This window comes from Pan troglodytes, chromosome 8 (genome assembly GCF_028858775.2).
Source record: "Pan troglodytes isolate AG18354 chromosome 8, NHGRI_mPanTro3-v2.0_pri, whole genome shotgun sequence".
NCBI lineage: Eukaryota > Metazoa > Chordata > Mammalia > Primates > Hominidae > Pan > Pan troglodytes.
Genome location: NC_072406.2, coordinates 117,192,455 through 117,217,741, shown reverse-complemented (window position 1 = coordinate 117,217,741; position 25,287 = coordinate 117,192,455). Strand labels below are relative to the sequence as shown.

General features: G+C 39.8%; 1 protein-coding gene across 1 annotated transcript in view; it reads right to left on the bottom strand.

Moving 5' to 3' along the window:
- The window catches only part of SORCS3 (sortilin related VPS10 domain containing receptor 3), a 617,030-nt gene that overhangs the window by 153,627 nt on the left and 438,116 nt on the right, over nucleotides 1–25,287 (bottom strand). The window contains exons 6-7 of the mRNA XM_016919295.4: nucleotides 16,123–16,187; nucleotides 740–858 (exon numbers count right to left, since the gene is read on the bottom strand). Of these exons, the coding sequence (XP_016774784.1) occupies nucleotides 740–858; nucleotides 16,123–16,187 (184 nt within the window). The remainder of the gene's footprint in view (nucleotides 1–739; nucleotides 859–16,122; nucleotides 16,188–25,287) is intronic.

Sequence of the window (25,287 nt, the reverse complement as noted above, 5' to 3'; positions counted from 1 at the left end):
TGCAAAACAACTGAGAATAGAAGGATGGAAAGGCAGAGTGTGGGAAATCAAGGTTGCGATCAAATACCATGTTTGATTTATCACATGCATCCTCTGTCAGTCATCTGGTGGAGCACTACCTTTTGTTCCCCTTATTTTTGTCCTGTTTTGTACCTCCTTATAGTACACAATAGAGATAACAAGACCGAAAATGTAAAAGAAGGCTTCCCTGCTCTGCCTAAATATGAGTCCCATCTAATTTTTCCTAAGACTCAGTTCTGGGAGTAAACGCTTTGGGACACGGACATTGAGAAGGTAGTCAGCACTGGAAAGAAGGGGAAAGTTTAGCGAGTAGTAGATATTTCCAGAAAAAGAATCCTAAAGATGCTTAATTTACAGGGGATTTTCATTGCCAAGTTAAACAAGTCACTTTGGGTAGAAATAGAATGTGGCTTTGATAAATTACTTAAAGTCAAATCCCATTAGAAATTTGACTAAGTTACTTCAAATCCAGCCCAAGACTAGCCAATTCAGACAGCTCCTGTGCTATAAAATGGCAATCCAATGGAAGGATTCAGTGCATCACTAAAACCAGTAGAAGTCTGGGCTCTCCCCAGAGGACTGGGTCCCTGAAGCAAAGGAGGGACAGTGTCTCAACTCCACATCTTCACAACCTTGGGAAAGCCACCCTCCTTTTCCTAGCAGGTAGCCAACTTCAACGATGCATCCTCCTACCACCAACTGCACTTTCTGTACTCACCTGAATGAAGATATATTCATCCTGGACAACCAGGGAACTGATGTCAATGGAGCGGGCAAAAGGCCCACTTCTAGTTGTCTCGGCACATTCCTGGATCCTGCAGGTGAGGTAGTGAGCATCTGAAATAGGAGGGTAGAGTGATGCTTAGATACAAGTGAAAATCATGAGGGAGCCCCAGGTAGCATACAAAACTCTACTTCATGGGGGAATCAACAAGGTAATTTAAAATAACAGTGAGATTTCATGCTTTTGTCCACAGAATTTATAATAATTCCCAAAAAATCGTAATATCTAATTTGGGCAGAGAAGTGGAAAAATTGTTCATCTCATATCAGACTGCTGAAAGAGTAATTTGGTATAGCTTTTTGGAAGAACAAATTTGAAATATGTATCAGAATTTTAAAGGTACGTATCTTACATCAGTAATTCTAATTCAAGGAGAATCTGTTCTCTCTAATTTTCTAATTAGAGAATTCTAATTCTCTAGATGTTTTCTAGAGAAGGACTCATATTTCCACAGAGGCAAGGGCAACGATATTCACAGTGGCATTGTTCATAGTAGTGAAAAATTAGAAATAGGCTCAATGCCCATGAATTAATGATCACCTAAATAAACTATGATATATGCATATGACAGAGTACTATGCTGCAATTAGAAGAATTCGGTGGATACATATGCTTCAACATGGTAATTTCTCCAAAACGCACTGTTCTGCAATCTTTCAAAAATTAGTTAGCATCATGTGTAGTATGATCCAATTAGGCTTGTGCCATACTGCACAGAACAATGTTTAAAGGATACATATGAAAATTAGCTATGATTACTTTTAGGCAAAGAAATGGACTCAAGGAAGTAGACAGAATTCAAGTGAGACCTCTGCTTTTTACATTAGATACATTTTTATTATTTTTACAACAAGAATGCATTCACTTCTTACATAACATGTACAAAACTTACATAATTACTTGTAAAAATCTTCTAGAGATCTCAACAGCTGAACCCTCCTCCCTCGCCTCAAGCAACCCAAAAAATGCATGGTACCAGCTGTAGCTGAATGGGAAATCTTTGGCTCCAAAAGGCTTTCTGATTATGACTAGAAGGTTATCCAAGGAAAGGGAATCCATTCGGTTTTTTTGCTCTTTAATTAAGGAAAAACTACAGGTGAGTCTCTGTGAAGAATCCACCAAAAAAATTTGCTTTAAAAAAGGTTATTCATTTAATGAAATTTAAAAATAAATGATCAAAATGGAAAGTAGAAATCACTTTAAGATTAAAAGTAGAGAAATCTTATTATCTAAAACCACATGCATTATGACATATGCCTATCTAATGCAATTGTTTCCTTGTATGTGCACATATGTGTGCAGAGGTGTCAGGGGCTACAGAGAAGGAAGTGGTAGGCAGCAGATAAATAAAAGCAAAAGACTTACAGAAAAAAATGTGTAACAACTGAGATTAAACTATGGGTACTTTAAATGATCTCTGTTTAAGTAATTATGGATGGATTCAGCAAATATTTCTCATGCACACACTACATATTGGGTATTGTTTGGGTACTAGGAATAAGGCAGTCAATTAGAGATTTTCCTTTCTAAAAGAACCTTCTGTCTAGGAAGGGGTTTACTCATATATGTAGCTAGTTACTACACATATTAATTTAGAAACATGATGCTACTTTAAGAAAGAAATATTTTAATGGGAAATGTATTCATTACATGCTGTATATAACTACTTCTTGAATGTTCAAATTTGAGCAATGTCTGTTTGCTTTGGTAACTATAATCTGACTAGGTCTAGTATTGATTCCATTTGCCCCATCAACAGTCATCATCTGCACAGTAGCTCCAGCCTCTAAACTTTTCTTTCTTCTGCATCCCATTTGGTTCCCAATCCTTGACAATTCTGCCTCTGAAGTGTTTCCAGAGTTTCTTCTCTTCCCTCCATTACCTGTGCTCTTTGCCTGGGACACTTTCTTGTCATCTGTGTTCCTTCTGCACTCATTTCACATCTAGGGTCCATGTGGATGATGAATTGGCAACTGGATGGACTTGAAACAAGTAGCCAAAGGCATCTCTAAAGCCTAAGCCTGGGCTAATACCTCCCAGCCTCAAAACAACCACTACTGCTGAATGCCTTAGGATATAGCCTGAATAACTTTGTATGACAGCGCAGGCCTTTACAACTATCCTAATAAACTCAAACGCTTAAGGGGCCATGCAAATTATGTATGAGAGTAAAACTAGCGGGGGTAGATGATAAATGGTGGCTGGCACAAGGTCTCAGTGTCAGGGATCTCTGAGGAGCAGCGGAGACTACACTCAGATGCAAACATTCGCCTATTTTAAGGGGGAACTGCTCCTCCACACAGAATTCATATGCAAAAAGAAGACATTCTGAGTCTCTAAGAAAAGCTAAATGCCTCTATTTTTTAAATGTTAAATTTCCTTATTTTTATAATTGAGAGCTATTGGGAGGCCGAGGTGGGTGGATCACGAGGTCAGGAGATCAGACCACCCTGGCTAACATGGTGAAATCCCATCTCTACCACAAATGCAAAATACTAGCTGGGTGTGGTAGCATGTGCCTGTAATCCCAGCTACTCGGGAGGCTGAGGCAGGAGAATTGCTTGAACCAGGGAGTCAGAGGTTGCACTGAGCCGAGATCGCGCCACGGTACTCCAGCCTGGTGACAGAGCAAAACTCCATCTCACAAAAAAAAAAAAAAAAAAAAAAAGTTGAGAGGTAATTTAAATATAAAAGATGGTACAGGCCAAACACCTTGAGGCCAACACTCCAAATGAAACCCAGGAGCCACTGTTTTTTTTCTTTTCCTTTCCAACTTCTATTTTAGATCCAGGATGCACATGTGCATAGGCAAATCGCATGTTGTGGGGATTTGGTGTACAGATTATTTCATCACCCAGGTAATAAGCATAGCACGCGATAGTTTTTCTATTTTCATCCTCCTCCCAACCTCTTCCCTCAAAAGTAGGCCCTGGTGTCTGTTGCTCCCTTTTTTGTGTCTGTATGTACTCAATGTTTAGCTCCCACTTATAAATGAGAACATGTGGTATTTGTTTTTCTGTTCCAGTGTTAGTTTGCTTAGGATAATGGCCTCCAGCTCCATCCATGTTGCTGCAAAGGACATGATCTCATTCTTTTTTATGGTTGCATGATATTCCATGGTGTATATGTACTACATTTTATTTATCCAGTCCACTGTAGATGGGCATTTAGGTTGATGGCATGTTTTTGCTATTGTGAATAGTGCTGTAATGAACACATGTGTGCATGTTCAATGATTTATATTCCTTTCTGCTCTGCAATTTGGTCATGACCTTCCTTATAAGGAAAGAGACAGGCTTTCTTACCCTCATTCCCTGACCCTGTAGCAACAGCTTGTCCAACATGCTTTAAGGACAGCCTGTATGCCCCTTCCTTTTTGTCTTGGTTCACAGAGAAAGCCAAGAGTGGCCTGGATGGATTTCCACTTCTGGCTGAGAGGAGAGGGGAAGGCAGGGAGCCCAGGCTGTGCTTTGGAGCACATTGCTGCTAGCCCACCAGGAATATTCTTGGAACCATACAGTCTTAGTAATTTACTCCTAGAATAAAGCACTAAAACAATGAAAACCTGCAGTAAAAACATGTAAAGAAACCACAGGTGTTGATATGGCAACCTGCTTCCTTCTTACCAGCCAGTGTCTCAGAAAGCCCTTTGCACTGGTAATCAAAGGTACACACAGGGGGACACCTTCTTATTCCCACACACTGGTTCATTTCCCTCTGGCTATTTACTATTCACTCTCTCATTTGGACACTTTGAAAAAAGAAGCAAGTGTATTCGAGGCCACCAGAAACAAAATCAAAACCTACCTAAACCTTGGCCCATAGCAGGTATAATGTTGTGCCAAGCTTGTCCTACTTCTTGGCTCGCTCTCTACTTGCCACTGCTCAGTATGGAATGAAAGGTCCAATTTAACAGGAAGACAGCACTGAAATGAGTTTTTGAAAATCACTGAAAATGTGGTGGCCTGGCCGTCTTAGCTGGACTCAAATATTGGAAGTCTCAATGCTTTTATTTTTCAAAACATAGAGATTGGATAAGTGCCGCAGTGCCCTCTGCCAGGAGAGAACCAAAGTAGGGGCATGGGGAAACTAAATTGTCAGGCAGGCCTGGCGGTCAAACAGAAGTGACTCAGGGTCGTGGAGGAACTGTGGCTGTCAAGGGTGAGCAGGGAATATCATTTGGTTCAAACCTCACATATGCAAAATGTCTCAAATTAGAATTCTAGACATTACTTCCAAATGAGGCTGAATACAGTTATAGAGATTCTATGATGAAATTCACAAAGGTATTTATGACGTAATTTAAAATCCCCAAATAGGCTTCCAACAAGTGTGGCCTTCTTATTTGTTTTTTAATAACGCCAGATACCAGATAAAATGAAAGTGGTCCAGATCTCTTGAGCATACTCCAGTGGTTCTGAAAGCAAGGACTCCGAAGCTAGAAAGTGCTGAGATCAAATCCGGGACTTACTATGTGCAGACTGGCCTTGGCCAAGTAGCAGCATGGCTTTTCAGCTGTGAGGCACAGACAATTTGGTATGTGCCTCTGAGGACTGTCATCAGGATTAAACAAGATTATGCATGAAAATTGCTTAGCACATTGTGGATACATTTTAAAAGATCAATAAATGTTAGTTATTTTTTATTATGAAGAGAAAGGGAAAGGAATCCAACTCTCAGCATCTTTTATAGATTCAATTTATAATAAATGTCCTATTTTGTTGTGGAGAATTGAAAGACCATGATATCACAGGTTCTACAGTGAAGTCATATTCTGAATTTAAATCATCGTTTACCTTAAGTGCAATGGATGTTTGGACAAGAAAAAAAGTATATGGGCTGGACAAATCAAGGAGAACTTCAAAGAGGAGGCAGCCCTTGAGTTTAACCTGGATGTGAAATTGTGCTATGTGAAAGGAAATTCTTGAATGAGGGAGTTAAAAATGCACATGGACTTTTATGTAAGCAAAGCTCATGAAATACGTGACATACTTGCATGTTAATGAATTGACTTTGATTAATTCTTATTCTTGAACTTCTATTTTCTATCCTCTCCTTTGAAATATCCTCAAATGAAAAACTAGAAAGAACAGACAGTAGAAAGATCTCATTTGGATATCCCTATGTAAAAACCAGAGAGTGATTTCCTAAATAATCTTCATGCTTAATACACTTCTAAATGTAAAATGTCTTCCTAATATATTTCTAAGAGCTGGTGTGGTCACTGCTCCAGTTACAAAAACGAAAAGTCAAAGGCTTTGTTCCCTGCACCAGGAATAGAAGATTATTCTGCTATTTGGAAATATGCACCCCTATTTCAAACTAGCTCTACAGCTAGCAGGCCCTTTAGGGAGCATTGTAACATCATTTAAATGGAGCCAGCATCCATGTCTTCTCACCATACAGATGTGGGACCAAGGATCTCACATGGTGAGAAGGGCTGCCTTACACTGACTGATTCATTCCTTTTGTATTGGCTCAAGGTGTATAGAGAAGCTGCAGGTGTCAGACACATCCTGAGGTTCCAGGAAGCAGAGAACATCAGACAGGCTCTTGCCCTCAGAAGATTCCTATGCCAGTGATGGAGACAGAACGTTCACAAATGAATACGCCTTAGGATGCTTAGAGAACTGGTGAATGTGGGAGGAGAGATGGAGACAATCTGACGCCCTTAGCCTTCTTTTCTTCCTAAGAGGCTGTATTTCTGCTCAAAGTTTCACAGGACTCAGGCAGGCAGCCACAGCCTTTCTCTATTCAGCAAGACAAGCCCCTCATCTACGTCAACAAATTTCACTGTAAAGTCCAGTTCTGGTTCTGCCATACCTTTCCAAAAGGATCACCTCTTTACCAGCAGAAATAAAATCTTAGCCACTTTTCTCTTCCTGGGCTGACTTTATAAAGCTTCAGTGAATGCTGGTTAAACTGAACTGAATGACATTAAAAGCCTCTACATTTTGTTATGTTTAATTACATGGTGTCCCGTGATTATGTTTTGCCTTTGAGAATTACTAAGCATTCAAACTTCCTAGACATCAAGCCTCTTGTCATCTCAGAGGAAAAACTTTCTGTGATTTACTCAACTTCCATTCCTTTGGGTAATAATATACTATTGTCACAAATTGAAAAAGTGAATTAAAATTGTGAACAAACAGCAAATTCAGCTCTTTAGGCCTTCTCTTAGAGAAATACCCGTGAGCTGTTTATTTTATGTAACATTAACTCTCAAATGAAAATAAGTGAAAACAAGCAGATTCAAGGTAACTCTGAAAAGTTATTTAGCTTCCATCAGCATCCTTTTTCTTGACTAGGGAGTGCAACTAACCTATCTGTAAAGACAAGGAAGGAAGTAATATTGCTGCAAATACCTAATACAGAGCTTGAAGCATAATCGATTCTAAAAACAAACAAAGGCAAAAAACAATAAAAGGAAGTTTCCATTCCTTCTACTGAGTTCATGGATTTTGAGCTTTGGTGAAACTTCTCATCTCCCATAGGAGAATCCCAGCATTATCTGCCTTCTTGATGGCACAGGAGGCAATCTGGCAGTTACAGATATTTAGAAACCAAAGTGACACTGAATATCTCAGCAGTCCTACCATCCCATTCAGGGCTCTTTCCACTGTACCTGCTAAATAAACTGACCCTGAATAGGATGATTATATGAAGATCATGATGACGATGACAATGACGATGACAACAGTAGCATTTTTGACTGCTCATTCTGTGTTGTTTGGTGTTCTAGGAACTATATGCATTAACTAATTTCATTCTTGTAACAACCCAGGGAGTTACAATTATCATCATTTCCCTGTTACAGCAGAGGAAACTGAGGCACAGGATGATTAAGTAATTTGCCTAAGTTCCACAGCTCTAGGAAGTGACAGAGCTAGAATTTGAACCCAGGTGATTTTACACCAGTACCTGTGATTCTAACCTTTATGTATTTTAAACATGGAAAGGAAACTGGGCTAGGTATTTGACTAGAATCTACATACTGGGTCACTCCCTGTCACTGGCCGTCTATGTGACCTTGGGCAAGTTGTTATACAATTTGATGCCGTTTGGAATGTAATATAATGTGGGAATCTCTTATATGTTCTGACTTTTTGATTATGGAATCCTTCTATCAAAGACAATCCTATATCTCAATCCATAAAGTAAGTTTTACTCTGCCTTCTATGGTTGAACAGAAGGCAAGCAGTCTGCAGTCCCATTGCCTTAGCCCCCACTTTGTCCTCGTTTTGGCCTCTGAAGTCTTAAAGAGCTGCTAGAGCTCTGAGTTTACACAATTCCTAAGTTACTGAATTAATCAATATTTTAAAGAACCAATAATATATGTATCTAGAGCCTAGAGTTTAGTCTTCAAAGCTAATAGTTTCACTTGTGTGCCAAGCTCATTTGATTACTTATGTATGCCTGGAATTTCTGTTAAGAAGTATTAGGCTTTATCTTGCCTTAGAAGAAGTGCCGTGATTGCTTAATGAGGGATGATGATGAGAAGAAAACAAAGGACGGTGGCATATGTTCTATGGGTTTTGATTCTGCACATTTCTAGAATGTCTAGATACTTCAAATGTTTTGCCCATGTTCAGGTTCACTTATCACAGTGCCCCATGGGACACCATACTTGGGAATTTCATGCAGAGGAGCTCACTACTTCACAAAGCAGCCCAGGTCAGGTCATCTTTGGGTACTCTCTGTTGTTACTGCTTTGTTCATTGAACTGAAATCTCCCTTGTTGACAATTTTACTCTATAATAAGATCATCATTAGTAAACTGATGAAAAAAATAAATTATAAAAATACTTCTTACGTTTGTTAGTATTTTCAAATAGGTAAAACACCAGATGAGGGATCACAGGAAGGCTAAGAAATTTGTCCAAGGTCTAAATGACAGTTAGTTCTCCAACTTTTATGTCATCAAGTTAATACTCTCTCTATTGACACTCAGTTGCCTCTTAAATGGAGGGTGTGTGTGTCCTTCTGTCGGTCTGTGACTGAGTAACTGTGTCAGAGAGAAAGCATGTGCAGGGACATTCAGAGAAAGATGAATTCCAGAAGCGAATGGGAGGAAAAGCCATTTGAATCCTGAATCTCATGACAGAAATAGGATTATTCACACAGTTGTTAACCAAACTGGTTGGCTTTGCCCTGTTTAAACCTTGCCAGGGCAAAAAAAAAATAATTTAATGCTTTCAGCTTAATTCAGGAAGTCTGACTCCTATAGAGGGAGACTAGGACTAGGCCAGAGGAGAGATTCCGATATATAAACAAGAAAAGAGACCAGCTTATGTTGGGTTAGATCCAGAGTGTTGGAGTCAGCGTCAAAGTCAGAATTGTCAATGCCACACTACACAACTGAAAAAGCCATGCTCTGTGCTGCTTCTCTGGGGCTCCTTCAGTCTAGAGCAGCACCATCCAGTATATATTAAAAAAGAAAGCCACAAATGACCTTTTAAATTTTTCAGTAATCATGTTTTAAAAGTAAATAGAAAAGTGAAGTTCATTTATATGTTTTATTTAGCCCAAAATATTATCATTTCATCATGTCATCAATATAAAAATTATCAAGGAACAATTTTTCATTCATAGTATAATAAATATTTGGAACCTGGTATGTATTTTATACTTAAAGCACAGCTTGATTTGGACAGCACATTTCAAGGACTCAATAACCACTGTGACTAAATGACTACCATAATGGACAGCACAGCTCTAGCATAACTTTCCCACACCCCATTTCTACCATCCCTTTGGATGGTGGAAACTCATCCAATTCATCCCACAAGATGAGGCTTAGCTATGGCCTCTTCTGTGCAGCCTTCGGTCACTCCTCAGCAGTTGCGCAACCCTTCCTTTTGGTCCCCACAGCACTTTTTCCATGATACTTACAGCAGAATCTCCGTGGCCTTTAGCATAATGCGTTGCAACAATGATCTGTGTGCATATCTGCCTCTCCCATTAGCCTGTGAGCTACTTGGTGCTGATTGTGTCCTTTTTATCTGTATATACCCGGCAGCTCAGTGCAGTGCAGTTTTAATCAAAGTGCAGTCCCCAGACCAGAAGCAGCAGCTGAGAGCTTGTCAGAAATGGGGAGTATATATTTTAACAAGCTCTCCAGATGGTGCACATGCATGTTAAAGTTCAACCAGCTCAGATCTAGTGCGTTGGTTCTCAGTCCTACATGTCCTAAAATCAGCAGGACAACTTTATAAAAGGCCAATGCCCAGGACCTTTCCCAGGAGATACTTCATTGATTGATTTGTGGTGGGGCCCAGGTAAGGGTGTGTGTGTGCATGCTTGTTTGTTTGTGTCTGTGTGTGTGTGTGTGTGTGTGTGTTTATTCATGAGGTGATTATAATGCTTGGTTTGAGGACCACTTGTCTTCTATACCTGAAGAGTGTTCCATTACAGAGGAGTGGATTGTGAACCAATGAACAAACATAAGAAAAGCACAAATTTCTATATTAATATTTGCGTAGATGCCAGTATCCCCATCTTACTCTGGGAACTACATAGAGCAATATTTAATTGATGTTTCATGAGCAGATCTTGCTTCTGTTCCCTGAATGAATAAATAAATCATTAATTCTGCTTCATTTTATAATTAGGAAAAAAGAACCAAGAGAGGTTTACTTGTTTCCCTAGATCACACAGCCTCTCAGTGGAAAAACCGGAATTAGAATTTAGGTGTCTACTCTCCACGTCTGCCTGTCTGTGAATAGCTAAAAGACCATATCTCTTTATTGCTCAAAAAGATAAACACAAATTGCAAACATGGCTCCCATGGAGATTGAGCAGAAAGAGTGGTACCTAATGGCTGCTGGTGCCCACACTTCAGCCAGGGCAGTGCAACCCTCTACCAGGGCTTGGAGAGTCATTCATTTCAACACCCTCCCCAGGCCCACCTATCTGCCTGGGCAGATACTGCAGGCAGGCTTGGCAAGTCCAGTGTCATCAAGCAAGAAAAGACCTGGATGCAGTGCTGAGGGTACTGGATAAGTCTGTCTGCTCAGAGTACAGTCCCTGAGAAGCAGGGTACAGGATGTTACCTGACCTCATCACTGATGCTAGTCTCTGGTCTGCTCTACCACCACAGTTACAGTCTGCTCCTCCACCACTTGTCCGGGGCCACTAGACAAGCCACTTGACTTCTCCATTTCTCAGAATCATTCCTAAATTATGAGCCAAGTTAGTCTGGATCGGGGACCAGGGAAACAGAGCAAAAGCTGCCTTGTGCTCCAGAGATGGAGGCTGGGGTCTGAATGAGCTGAAATGAGTCCTAGCTTTTCATCTATCTCTTCCTGTATCTTAAATGTGAAACAAGCAGATAAAAGAGGCAGGTAGAACGGAAGGTGAAGTGACCAGAGATTGATTGGTACCATCCATATGTGAGACTGCAGCTGGGGGAAATATAATTGCTTCATGAAGCTTTATCATTATAAACAGGCAAGGATGGCCATAGATGGCTTGGTGTGCAACATGAACTGTGGCTCAGGAAGCTACCTACCTGTTCCCTCATAGGTCCTCTTCAACCCACCTTCACCAACCTATCTCCATTCATTCTTTTCCAGATTATAACTTACAGCCTTGCACATACCACCTTTCACAATTCTGGGAACTTGCAAGTTTCTTCTCTCTATCCAGAATGCTCAGATAATTTCCTACTAATCCCTAGTACCAAATCAAACATTCTGTTTCTGAGATGGTTCCCCTAACTTGCTTAGGTCATTAGTCTCAATCTCATTTATGATTCAACACAATATATTCCCAACTCCATTAAAGTCCTTGTCAAAGTGTGCTAGCAACATTCTAATACTTCTCCATCATTTGAATAGTCCATCATTCAAATACAAGTCTAGAAGCTCCTTGATGGTAAGGATGATATCACATTCACCTGTGTGTCCCCTCAGTGCACAGTATACATAGATTTTAAGTAGATGTTGATTGGGTAAAAGCATAAGTAAGTGAATGAATAAATGAATGAATGAGAAAAGCAGGAATTGCTATAGAACTAGAAGTCAGAAACTATGCCTCCTAGCTTTTATTAACCAAAAATATTAATTTTAGTATTTTTAATACAAACATATTTTTCAATGTACACACAGTGAGTTTTTGGCATAGAGTTCTGTAAGTTTGAACAGATATATAGACTTATGTAACCACCACCACAATCAGGTTACAGAACAATGACATCATCCTAAAAAATATTTCATGCAGCTTTTCATGTCAAATACTTTCCCTACTCTGGAAACTACCAGTAAATTCTCTATCTATATAGTTTGTCTTTCCCATAAGATCACATAAATGGAATAATACAGCATGTAACCTTTTGAGATTAGCTTATTTCACTCAACATAACACCTTTAAAATTCATGTGTTGTTTCAAATATGAGTAATACCGAGTAGTATCCTATTTTGTAGATGTGCCACAGCTTGTTAATACATTCACTCATTCAAAGATATTTGTTTCCAGTTTTTGGTGATTATTAATAAATCTCTACAGAATTTGTGTACAGGTTTTAATGTGAATATAAATTTTTCATTTTTCTAGGCTAAATATATAGCAGAAGTGGGATTGCTGGGTTTTAAGATGTGTATAACTTTATAACAAACTACCAAAATATCTTTTCAGAGTAGCTGTACCATTTTGCATTCCCACCAGCAATGTATGAGAGTTCTATTGCTTTACTTCTGTGCCAGCACTTGATATTGTCATTTTTGTTTATTTTGGTGATAACAATAGATATATAGTGATATATCACTATGGTTTTAATTTGCATTTCCCCAATGTCTAATAATGTTGAGCACTGTTTCATGTGTTTCTTTGTAATCTTTATATTTTCTTTGCTAAATGATCTATTCAAACTTTTATTTAAAGAGCTGTTTTTTATTGCTATGTTTTAAGCATTCTTTATATGTTCTGGCTACAAGTCCTTTCTTGGATATTGATTTGCATGTATTTTCTCCCAGTGTTTTAACAGTATCTTTTGAAGAGCAAAAGTTGTAAATTTTGATGAAGCTCAATTTATCAATTATTTATTTTATCAATTTTGCTGTTAGTGTAATTTTAAAAAACTCTGTCCATCCCAAGGTCATAAAAATTTTCCCCTATGTTTTCTTTTAAAAGTTTTATAAATCTATGTTTTATATTTAGATCTATGATCTATTTGGAGTTAAATTTTGTATAAGTTGTGAATCATTGTATAAGTTGTGAATCATAGGTTGAAGTTAATTTTCCCCCAGATTACTGCCCAATTGATCCAATACCATTGATTGAAAATAATATCCTTTCTACACCGAATGTGTTATATCCTGCAACCTTGCTCAACTCACATATTAGTTCTAGGAGATTTTCTTATGGATACCTTAGGATTTTCTACATAGGCAATCATGTCAATGAGAATAACAAGTTTTATTTTCTTCTTTGCAGTCTATATGAATTGTGTTTCATTTTTCTTGCTTTATTGCACTGCCTAGGACTTTCAGCATAATGTTGAATAAAAGTGTTAAGAGTAAATATTCCTGCCATTTTACTGCTCTTCGGGGAGAAAGCATTCAGTATCTCATCATCAAGATGATGTTAATTTTAGGTTTTTTGTAGATGTCCTTTATCAGAAGTTTCCTTCCCACTAGTCCATTGGGAGGTTTTTGTTCTAACTTGCTTTTTTGTTTGTTTGTTTGTTTTTTCCTATCGCCAATTAGCTATGTGAATCTGGGCAAATTTGAGTTAAACTACCATGTCAGGAAAAACAGTAAATAAAACATTTTTGTATTTTTGATGATGCTCAAATGATGGTAGAGACGTGTGTGTGTGTGTGTTTGTGAATGCACAAGTGTGAGGGAGCACTCATTGCATACCACAAAGGAAAGGCATTATGCATTTTGTTAGGGTATGTAAATAAAACATGCCCAGACTAAGGCAGTTTTGCTATGTGTACTTTCTAAATAAAGTTGAGTTAGGGACAATTTACTAGATTGAAAAAGCATTATTTTAGCTATTAAAAATTGATTTTAAAACCCTAGAATTCCAGTGGAGGATTTATAATGAAAAAATAAAATAAAATAAAAAACCTAGAAGATGGAACAGAACTAATATATTCTATACTTTAACCTAAGTACAGCACATGACATTTATCTCTGTTATATTTCTGCCTGCCTTTATTCAATTATTGAATTCTGGCAATAGGCCAGAAACTGTTCTATGTGTTTTGCATTTGTAATCTCATAAAATTTCACGGAAGCCCTGCACCATAGGCCTCATCCCAATTTGGACCAGAATTCTTGAACTTTCATAAAATAAATTTTAGCTTAATGTAAGAAACTACATTTTTTTAAAGAAGCTGTCCAGCATCAGAAAATAATGTGTCTTAAGCCTGAGCTCACGAAGCCTGAGAATGTACTGTTAGAGTTTTGGGAGAAGGGATTCCTACACCAGGTCAGAACTCAGACCATCCTCCAACTCTGAAATACCATGACCATGACAGATCACAAATATGGCCTAAACAGGTTGACTTAGGAGGCAAAACCCACGCGAGAGTTGTCCTGAAAACTGGCCTGTGGGTCATTTTCTGAGACTGGCTATTTGCTGTCCTCCTCCTGTCCTTCTATGCTCCCTGAAACCCCTACATCTCATTCTTCTCCCAGTTTCTTTCTCAGCCATAAGAATTGGATAATATAATTTTGAATCCAGGCTCCACCACCCTTATGATCAGTAATTTAAGTGTGTGACAGTATCTTCTTAAATTCCCAATAGCTCTTCAGTTAAAAAATACATTAAAAAGAGTGTAGGTCATCCCTGGCTGTCTCACCGATTTACATCTATTTAAGGATCAAATGAGATGAAAAGTAAGGAAGGAGGAAGGGAAGGAAGGAGGGAAGGAGGGAGGGAGGGAGGAAGGAAGGAAGGAATGAAGGAAGGAAGGAAGGAAGCAAGGAAGGAAGGAAGGAGGGAAGGAAGGAAGGAAGGATGAAGGAAGGAGGAAAGGAAGGGAAGGGAAGGGAAGGGGCAAGGAAAGGAAGGAGGGAAGGAGGGAGGGAAGGAAAAAGGGAGGGAGGACAGGAGGGAGGGAAGGAAGGAGGGAGGGAGGAGTACAGAGTGGCAGAAATATAGTAACAAATTCTGATTACCTTCTAACTCTTTTAAAAATAAAAATAAATCATATAAAACATATTCCCCCAAATGCATATTTCTGGCATGCATCTACGGTTGGCCTCCAACAGTAGATTTCTCCTGCAGAAAGCACATGCAGTTTTACTTAAACTCTGAACGATACCACAATGCCAACAGCCAGGTCAAAACAGAATCGCCTTCCATTTATACAACATTTTTCAGTTTCTCTAATATTCATCTTCTATTTGATTAACCTATAATCCTGGGAGGTGCTCCGGGCAAGGATGAGTATTCTCAGGTCACAGAGGAAGTTACAGCCCAGAGAGGTTAAGGAGTTTTTCCTGGTATCAAGGCCGGAGGGTAACAGAGCCGAGTACCCCAACTCACAGACAGGTGCTTGTTCTGCTGCACCTCTGCCTCACCACTAGTAGATTATTTGGCTCTGTTCTCAATCTATGCTAATTATATTTTTTATATATTTTTGTTTAAGCTGATTTTATTTTTCCTGGATGGAGAAGAGCCCTTTAAGTATAAACAACTCTGAGAAGAATAAAATGCTTAAATTGTTACAAAATGATGCTTTTTCAGTCCAATTTTGTGTAAGAAGTACACAGCTGAACAAGGTACACAGCAGGTCATGTGTTTAAAATCCTGCAATTGCACTGCTAGAAGAGTCCCTTGTTTGTAGGGATAGTATAGAACTTGCTCATCACTTTCTCTCTCTCTAGGGCTTAAAATTATGTCTGACACTTAGCAGGCCATCCCTAAATATCTCGAATGGATGAATAAACAGTTTTGTAAATAATGCCCCATTACATTTTTTGGTAAGGTTGCCTATATAAAGGGTTCATACTTTGAAGCAGGCAGCCCTTGCAATTCGCCATGTGAATGTAAAATACCATGATGAGTTATGGACATTCCTCTTCAAATTACTCTGAAGATGCCAAAGAAATTACAAACAGGAGCCTCAAAATTCATTGCATTAACTCATATCCCCAGACAATTCATTCCCAAGAGTTTGTTTCAATGAAAAGTCTCCCTTAGGAAAGGACTTCTCACCCTTACTCTGGGAATTAAGGATGGATGTGGCTGTAATGGAGCTCAGAGCTTTTCATCTTCCCAAGATATTAAAATGCAAATTGGGGGAGGACAGAGACCTGCAGGCAGATCTCCCTGGGCCTAGCCTGGCTGTAGCAGAACTCACATCCATCCGTGGTCCGCACCTCCATGTGCACCAGGTCCGCCTCCTTATCCAATCCGGCCACCGACCTGGGAAAGGAAGGGAGAGACAGAAGCTCAGTGACAACACCGATAGCAGACAGCAAAGTGGGATGCACTCAGGGCCAACTGCTACTCAGAAATCCACTTTCTCAAAGAGGACCATCCTGCAGTATGGGAACCAGCAGAATGTGGCCACTGGCAGTCCCCACAGTGTGGCTGCTCCTAGGAACTGTCATCTGTAAGGGTCATGAGACATGAGTACTGAATGGTCAATAAGTCAACGATTCAAAGAAAACAGAGAAGAATACAGAGTGCATAGTCATGCTGGTCTACACCTTGCTCCTGGCCTTCTCCACCTTGCACCTTCCCAGAAGTTCTCCCTTCCCCAGCATCTTCCATCTATCTCCTCTGTCTTAACTTTCTTGACTCCTTCCACCACTTCCTCCTCCTCTGCCCTCCCACTTTACCTGCCTGTTCTACCCGATGGGGAACATGGTATTGCCTCAGTTTGGGCTGTTTGCTTCAAGATATTCCTTCCTTCCTGAGTTTAATCCTAGGTCTCCTTCTTTATTCCTGCCTTGAAAATAACAGAAGTTTGGCAATAGACATTCAAAATCTGGTCTGACACGGACAAAATTCTCCTGGTGAGCAAGGTGGAAAACATTAAAGGTCTCTCTGGCCAACACCTAGAAGATGGAGGCCTGAGAATCCCTACAAATAATCCTCGTGGACCTCTGACCTTCCACACATAAAGCCCAGTCAGCTGTCTCCTAAATTAGAGACCTAGGCCAGAGTAAGGCCCCAAAAGTCCACTGAAAAGAGCTGACACACACATTAAAAACTCATTTACTAAAGATCACACAATCCACTCTCTCTGGCAAGCTCTTACTTATAGTCTAACGACTCAGAGTTTATACACTATTCTAAGATTTGTATTCCGGTTTTCCAGTCTTCAGCAGAGAAGCAGCAGCAAGTTAGAAACGGAAAGTAGAATTGAAAATGGTGAGAACCAAGAGCTGATACTTGGATAGCAAGAGAAATGGAAAACTTATGAAAAAGACCTAAGAACTCAAAACCCAATCTTCCATGACACAAATCCCTACACTTCTCAACAGCCCTGGGGGCATTACTGTAACACAGCACAGTTCAGTGCTGACATCTATGTTGCGGGGCTGAAGGCACAGAAGAAAAGAAACAGGGGCTGATGGCATCCAGGGTACTCTGTTTAAGAAATTAAGGCTGCAAGTGGTATGTTTTAGAAAAACTAAAATGATTTTTATTGGTTAAAATAAAATTATTACTTCTTGAAAGGTCGAAATTTAGTCATCTGAAAGTTCATTTATGTAAAACACTTCTTTCCCCAAAGAGGCTGAATAAATGAGGCTTTACTCTAATGGGTTATTTTTCCCAGTGATCATTGACATTCTATCGTTTCCTTTTTCTTTACCTCATTTTATCCTAACAGCAGACCCCTAAGGTAAGGAAAGCAGGCATCATTAGTCATGTTTGACTGAAGGAGAAATTGAGGCACAGAAAAAAATGGATGTCTGCCTAAGGCCACACAGGGACTAGGCCAAAATTAGAAAGACTTCCTGACTTCCAGCAGGAAGAGTTCCAACGTCCTTATCCACTCATCTCCCTGCCCCTCTCCTTCCCTAGTGAACTCTCATTCCTCTTTCCAAGCTCACTGGGCCTTGCCCCTCCAGCAGTCCTTCCTTCCCTAGTATCACTGCAGAGCCCTTTCCCTGCTCCCAAAGCATCCTTATCCCAGTGGTTCTCAGACTTTACTGCTAATGACAGCCCTGGGAGGTAACTCTGAAATATACAGATGCCTGTGTCCTCTTCGCCAGACCAATGAAATAAAAACTTTCACAGATGGGACCAAGGTGTCAGTATTTTTTAAAGGTCGCAGGTGATTTCCATGTGCAGCCATGTTTGAGGACCACTGCTTTGCACAGCACAATCAAATCATGTACGCAATTGCTAATTCATTTCTGTGTCTTCTCTATTTGGATATAAACTTTAAAGTAGGATCCTGTCTTATTTATTTTTGAACCATTGGGACCTATGTGTGTAGTACATATTAGGTGATACTGAAGTGTTTACTGAATTAATAAACAATCTGATCTACCTGTGTTAATGCCAAAATTTCAATGTAAAACACTTGAGGCCAGACACGCAGAGGACTGAGGGTACCACAAGGGACTATATGGATACTTTATTTGGTCTGAAGCCACCCGGTTTCTTTCTTTCTTTTTTTTTTTTCCCAAAAGAGAAATGTCTCATTTTGTTAACCCAACGTATCCCAAATATATCTGACCACTGTAATATTTTTAAAATTTTTACTTTAAGTTCTGAGATACAGGTGCAGAATGCGCAGGTTTGTTACATAGGTATACCTGACTTCAAACCATACTACAAGGCTACAGTAACCAAACAACATGCTACTGGTACCAAAACAGATATATAGAACAATGGAACAGAAGAGAGGCCTCAGAAATAACACCACACATCTACAACCATCTGATCTTCAACAAACCTGACAAAAACAAGCAATGGACAAAGGATTCCCTATTTAATAAATTGTGCTGGGAAAACAGGCGAGCCACATGCAGAAAACAGAAACTGAACCCCTTCCTTACACCTTATACAAAAATTAACTCAAGATGGATTAAAGACTTAAACATAAAACCTAAAACCATAAAAACCCTAGAAGAAAGTCTAGGCAACACCATTCAGGACATAGGCATGGGCAAAGACTTCATGACTAAAACACCAAAAGCAATTGCAACAAAAGCCCAAATTGACAAATGGGATCTAATTAACCTAAAGAGCTTCTACGCAGCAAAAGAAACTATCATCAGAGTGAACAGGCAACCTACAGAACGGGAGAAAAATTCTGCAATCTATCCATCTGACAAAGGTCTAATATCAAGAATCTACAAGCAACTCCCTGTTTCTTTATATCATGCTGGTACTCTCAGGTTTAGAAGTTTCTCAGTTGTTATTCTTCCATTCTCTCCCTACGGTTACTGGCAGAGTAGCATTCAGAGAATTGGCACCATACTGACGAAGCCTGATTGTGGTCAATGAATACTATGCTCTACTAACAAAGAAAGAAAAGTCTCTGCCTCTTGGGAGCTTAAAACAAGGCAACAAAACCAATAAAACATGCAAAGAAACTCTTCCCTCATCAGGAAGGCTTACTTCCTTCCATCTAGTTAAAATCTCACACATCTTTCAAGGTTGAAAGCAAGAATCAAGTCCTCCTGGAAGCCTTCCCTCGTCACGCCAGCTCACACTGATCTCTCTCCTTTATACTTCTAGAGAACCCAGAATGTAGATCACACATCCTCCAGCACTTGCGTTATTAAGTTGTTCTCTTGAGTTGCTCTTGGCTCACTAGAGTGGACACCTGTGGTTTGGGTCTGCTCAGTACCCTTTCCTGTCATCCTTTATGGAGCTGTCTACCTGACTCCAGCTATGTGCTTTTGGCCAGGCTGGTCAATCACAGCAGCCCATGCCTCTGAAGCCCTGGAATGTCACGTGATCCAGTAGGGTCATGAGACATCTTGGCTATGGTGATCAGGTGATCACAACTTAGAAGACATCCTCAAGATTTCTCTTACTGAAGCTGTTAGGAAAGAATTGTCTCTCAAATCTTGTCACCAGGAGAAATATTCCTTGCCTGATAGGAATATCAGGTCTATAAAAACGATGTACATATACAGAGAGAAAAAAAAAATTGACAGTGTGACAGAGAAATAGAGAGAGAGGTGGTAATATGAAGACAATAGCCAAAAGACAGAGAGAAACAGAAACACACAGAGATAGAGAAAGAAACAGAGAGAGACAGAGACAGTTCATGCACATGTGTGCAGCTTCACATACATTCACCACCCTCCCCTCCCACACACACATACATCTAGAGAATCAGAGAGTCAGAGGTTCACACAAACAGGGAAATGCACTAAGAGACAGACAGACCACTAGACACAGCTAAAGGTCCTTAAATCTGAATCCATTTCTTAGTTCTATCTCAGGTTTGCAGTTTCTTGATACATACAAGCCCATAGGGTGCCTTTGTTTGTGAAGGTGTGTGTATGTTTATTTGCTTAAGCTATCAATTAGAAATAGAATGATTTTTATAAATATATGCAACTCACCAGACAGTAAACTTCCTAAGGCCAGAGACCCTAATTATCTTTCTTCAATATTTCTCCTAAGCTCCAGCACTGCTCAGGATTAGGCTCCCCTTTGGGTGAAATGATAGGGGTAAGAGATTTGTACTTCAAAACTGCTCTGTCCCCAGGTCCACAGGGGAGGAAATTAAGCTGCTCAGCTGGCCAGAGGTATAGTAAAATAACTTGGATGCTGAGGGTAAGAAGAACATTCTTCACCACAATCTGAGCTGTGGCCTGAGGCCCTCCTCCAGCCCACAGAGGGAAGCCGCCGCCCACCTTCTGCCATGTTGATGGCGTTAGCCTAGGGCTTTTCAATGTTGGCACTGTTGACATTTTGAGCTGGATAATTCTTTGTTGTGGAAGATGTCCTACTCATTGCAGAATATTTAGCAGCATCCCTGGCCTCTACCAGATGCAGTAACACTCTCACACAGTTGTGGCAACCAAAAATGTCTCTAGGGACTGCTAAATATCGCCTGGTGGGGATGGGTGGCAGAATCACACCCCGTTAAGAAGCACTGCCTTGGCCGGGCGCGGTGGCTCACGCCTGTAATCCCAGCACTTTGGGAGGCCGAGTCGGGCGGATCACGAGGTCAGGAGATCGAGACCATCCTGGCTAACATGGTGAAACCCCGTCTCTACTAAAAAAATACCAAAACAGCCAGGCATGGTGGTGGGCGCCTGTAGTCCCAGCTACTCGGGAGGCTAAGGCAGGAGAATGGCATGAACCCGGGAGGTGGAGCTTGTAGTGAGCCGAGATGGAGCCACTGCACTTCAGCCTGGGCAACAGAGCGAGACTCCATCTCAAAAAAAAAAAAAAAGCAGCAGCAGCACTGCCTTAGCTGGACACGCTTAATTGCTGCTTGCACTCTGCGCCTCCCCTAGTAACAAGGCAGCACAAATAGGCATTCAAGAACTGCACTTCCTCACCTAACACAAACTGCGGAGAAGCCCATGAACTTACTGTTATTTAGAACCATAACAACTCACCAGGAAACTATCTGACATTCATTGGGTGTAAGCAATCAGGTCCCTCGTCTTAAAGTCCCAAGTCTCCACTTCCAGAAACTCAGTGCAAGGGAAGTACGCACAAATACACCAAGCAAAGAAATACATGATGCAAACATTCAGAGTTTTCTTCTTTAAGGAAAAGTGAAAATCATAAGGGTTAAACTTGTGGAAATGTTTGGGAAAGTATATATAATAATGGTGATAAATGCTAATGGGTATTGAGACCATTCCTGTGTCAGGCATTGTGTTCGGTGTTTATAAGATTAAGAAAATGTAGCATTATCTTCATTAATCCTCAAAATGAACTTTTAAGGAAGGTATCATTTATCTAATTTTTCTCTTCAGTAAAATGAGAATATCACATAATAACAATTCATTGATATTGAGAGTACACTATGTGTTAGCTATATTTAAAATGTAAATGTTGATTTTGTTTAATCCTCTCATCAACTCTATGAGTTAGGAATGATTTTTTCTCTACTTAAAAAGGCACAATTAGTCATAAGAGCTTAAATAACTTGCCCAAAGACATGTAGCCACGAAGCAACAAAACTCAGACTCAAACCAGGCAGGTGGCTTTGAGCCATAAGCTTAACTTCTCCTGTAAGCTGCCTCTCCTAGCTGGTGAGAAGAATGGGATTTGTGCCCATCCATCTCTCCTAGAGTAAGAATCATAAACATCATGCCTCATTGCCTCCCTTTCTCCAACATGTAAGTCTCTTTAAAGCAGCATTTAGGAAATACGAATGCATTCTGTATACATTTTCAATATTGCAGAAAATTTTGGTTCTAGACTACATGAACTGGAAGTCACTCATATTGAAGGTAATTGGTAAGAAGGAAAAGTTGAGAATAGAAAAAGGAGGTTGGGCCAACAGTAGAGGAGTAGTGAGTGAAGATTTTTGCAAAGAAACCTTAAGAAGGATTAAACATGGCTGAAGAAAAGAAAACTTGGGGCTTGGGCTTCACTTTTTTGAGGTCTGTGATGATAGAATGAGGTGAGGCATGTGTAAGAGGGGCCGTGACATTGCCACAGGTATTAGGGAGGGGAGGAGAGGCATGCCTGCTCAGATATGCCAAGCAGGTTAATAATTGCCCCTGGCACCTCTTCCCTCTCAAGCATCCAAGTTCCTTCACATTTCTAGGACCAAATTTAGGCCAGGATAGACCAGAAGGCCATGAGCAGTATTCAGTGCAGAACTAGCCTCAGGACACATAAAGCTCCCTGTGCTTAATGTCTGCAAAAGAGTAAAGATGAATTTTCAAGCATCCTATTAAAACTGCCTGAAAAAAAAAACTCCTAGAAAGTTTCTAGAAAGCATCAGATAGTAAAGATAAATTGTTTCAGTATATATTATTATTGCTAATGTAAACAAGTAATCAATAATGCCTTTATTTGAGTATGCTGTATTCCTACTTTTAATTAAATGACTATAAAACAAAATTTTATAGGACAAAATAAAGATGTGAAGATCAGGTATGAATTTATGAAAATCCTAAGAACATTTAAAAAGTTCATAGGCTGGGCGTAGTGGCTCACGCCTGTAATCCCAGCACTTTGGGAGCACTTTGGGAGGCCAAGGCAGGCAGATCACGAGGTCAGGAGTTTGAGACCAGCCTGACCAACATGGTGAAACCCTGTCTCTACTAAAAATACAAAATTAGCTGGGTGTGGTGGTGTGTACATGTAATCCCAGCTACTCAGGAGGCTGAGGCAGGAGAATCACTTGAACCTGGGAGGCAGGAGTTGCAGTGAGCCAAGATCGCACCATTGCACTCCAGCCTGGGTGACAGGGTGAGACTCTGTCTAAAAATAAATAAATAATTTTTAAAAATTACTCAATCATGAATTCTACCACAGGGATTTTCTGAAGACTAACATTAATGACTGGGGAAAAACTAACGTTTTCCAGTAGATTTTTCCAGTCTTCTTCAAGAAGGGAACTAGGATCAGGCCCTCTGTGTAAACTCTTCATCACATGTGTGCAAATAATGATTTTTAGTTTCCACATCTATAAAATGGAAGTTCATAATACCTACTTCATAGAGTTAGAAGAATTAAAATGAGCTAAGTAGTAATCCCTGAGAACAGTGTCTGACACATATAATGCAGTCGTTACATTTTAGCTATGACAATATTATTTTCTATTTGAAGGACAGGATAAACTAATATACTTTCCTGCCTGTCTTCTTCCCCCAACTCCCCGACTGATACTTCTACATTTGTTAAGTAACTAGTAATGGTAGTGTTTTTCAAGGCACTAGATATAAGAAGCCCCTGCTACTAAGAAGTTCAGTTTAGGCACCTTCTCCCTCTCTAGATTGAGTGTACATCACAAATCCTTGGAACCAACTCTTCACAAGGCTCCTGTAACAATCTGGTCTCCTCCCCAGTGGAGAAATCTTTGTACTGACTTGAAATTACCTTTATTCCTCCTTATTAGACACAATGCTTGACCTCACAGGCTTTTACTGGATAGTGTATCAATTGATCCTATTATAGCACTTGGCACATGGTAGATCATCAGTAAATATTTGTTGAATGAACGGTTATAACACTTTCATTCTGTTAGATAAACTTCATAAGCATGGTGTTTGCATCTCAAAGACAAACTGTCTTATGGCCAAAAGAGGTCTCACTTTCCTGCCTGTGTCCCATGTCATGTTTACCTTGTAGATTGTTCGCCTTCCTGAGGGTATTGTCATTAATTGGATAACAATTAATGAGCTCAATAATAGCACAAGAATCATCTGAAAATCTCCATAATTGGGAGCCCTTCTGAGTTCTGACCAAAGACCAAGAAAGGATGCAGGGAACAAAAGGAAATAGGAAGCCACAGCCAAAACTCCAGGGAAGAAATGGAATCAGCTCCTAGAACCACAGACTCACAGGTGCTACTAATAGAAGTGCCAGAAAAGGTCAAGTGGCTTCAAACTTATTTTTAGCAACTTAACCCTTTGTGCAAACAGTCTCCAAATCCTACCATATAAAATAGGTCAGACAGGAACTTCTTGGGAACCATAACCGCTCACCCAGCCACGACAGTCCTCAAGAGAGCTGGACGCTACAACCTCAGAAACATCACAATCCTGTCCAACCCCATTCATGCCATAGACCAGAAACCAACCCTTTGCAAAGACACAGCTAGAGCTTGTGTCAGTGGCCCTAGAATCCAACTTGGAACATTAGTACCAGCCTCTTCATAACACACTTAGCTCTTGGTCTTGGAAGGGAGTGGCAGGACCAAGATCCTTTGTGTTTTTCTTCTTTGTGAGTATTATTTCCAGGGCAAAAACTTCCCCAGGAATTAAAAACACTGAATATTGGGGTATGCATGAGGGAAATATTAAGGGTAAAATACTGATAAGGTCAAAGTATGGATGCTTTATAAACTGATTAGCTAGATTTTAAATTTAAAAATGATAATTTTATTAATATTATTTTAACCGACAAATCATAGTTGTATACATTTACGGGGTACAATGTGAAGTTTTGATATACTGTATGTATATGCTGTAGAATGATTAAGTCAAGTTAATTAACATATCCATTACCTCATTTATTTGTCATCTTTTGTGGTAAATAAATTTGAAATATACTTTATAATTTTGAAATATACAATACACCATTTGTTGAACAGGGAGTCCTTTTCCCATTGCTTGTTTTTGTCAGCTTCATTGAAGATCAGATAGTTGTAGATGTGTGGCCTCATTTCCATGCTCTCTATTCTGTTTCATTGGTCTATGTCTGTTTTTGTACCAGTATCATGCTGTTTTGGTGCTGGGATAACTGGCTAGCCAAATGCAGAAGATTGAAACTGGACCCCTTCCTTATATCATATACAAAAATCAACTCAAGATGGATTAAAGACTTAAATGTAAAACCCAAAACTATAAAAAAAATCCTGGAAGACAACCTAGGAAATATAATTCTGGACATAGGAACTGGAAGA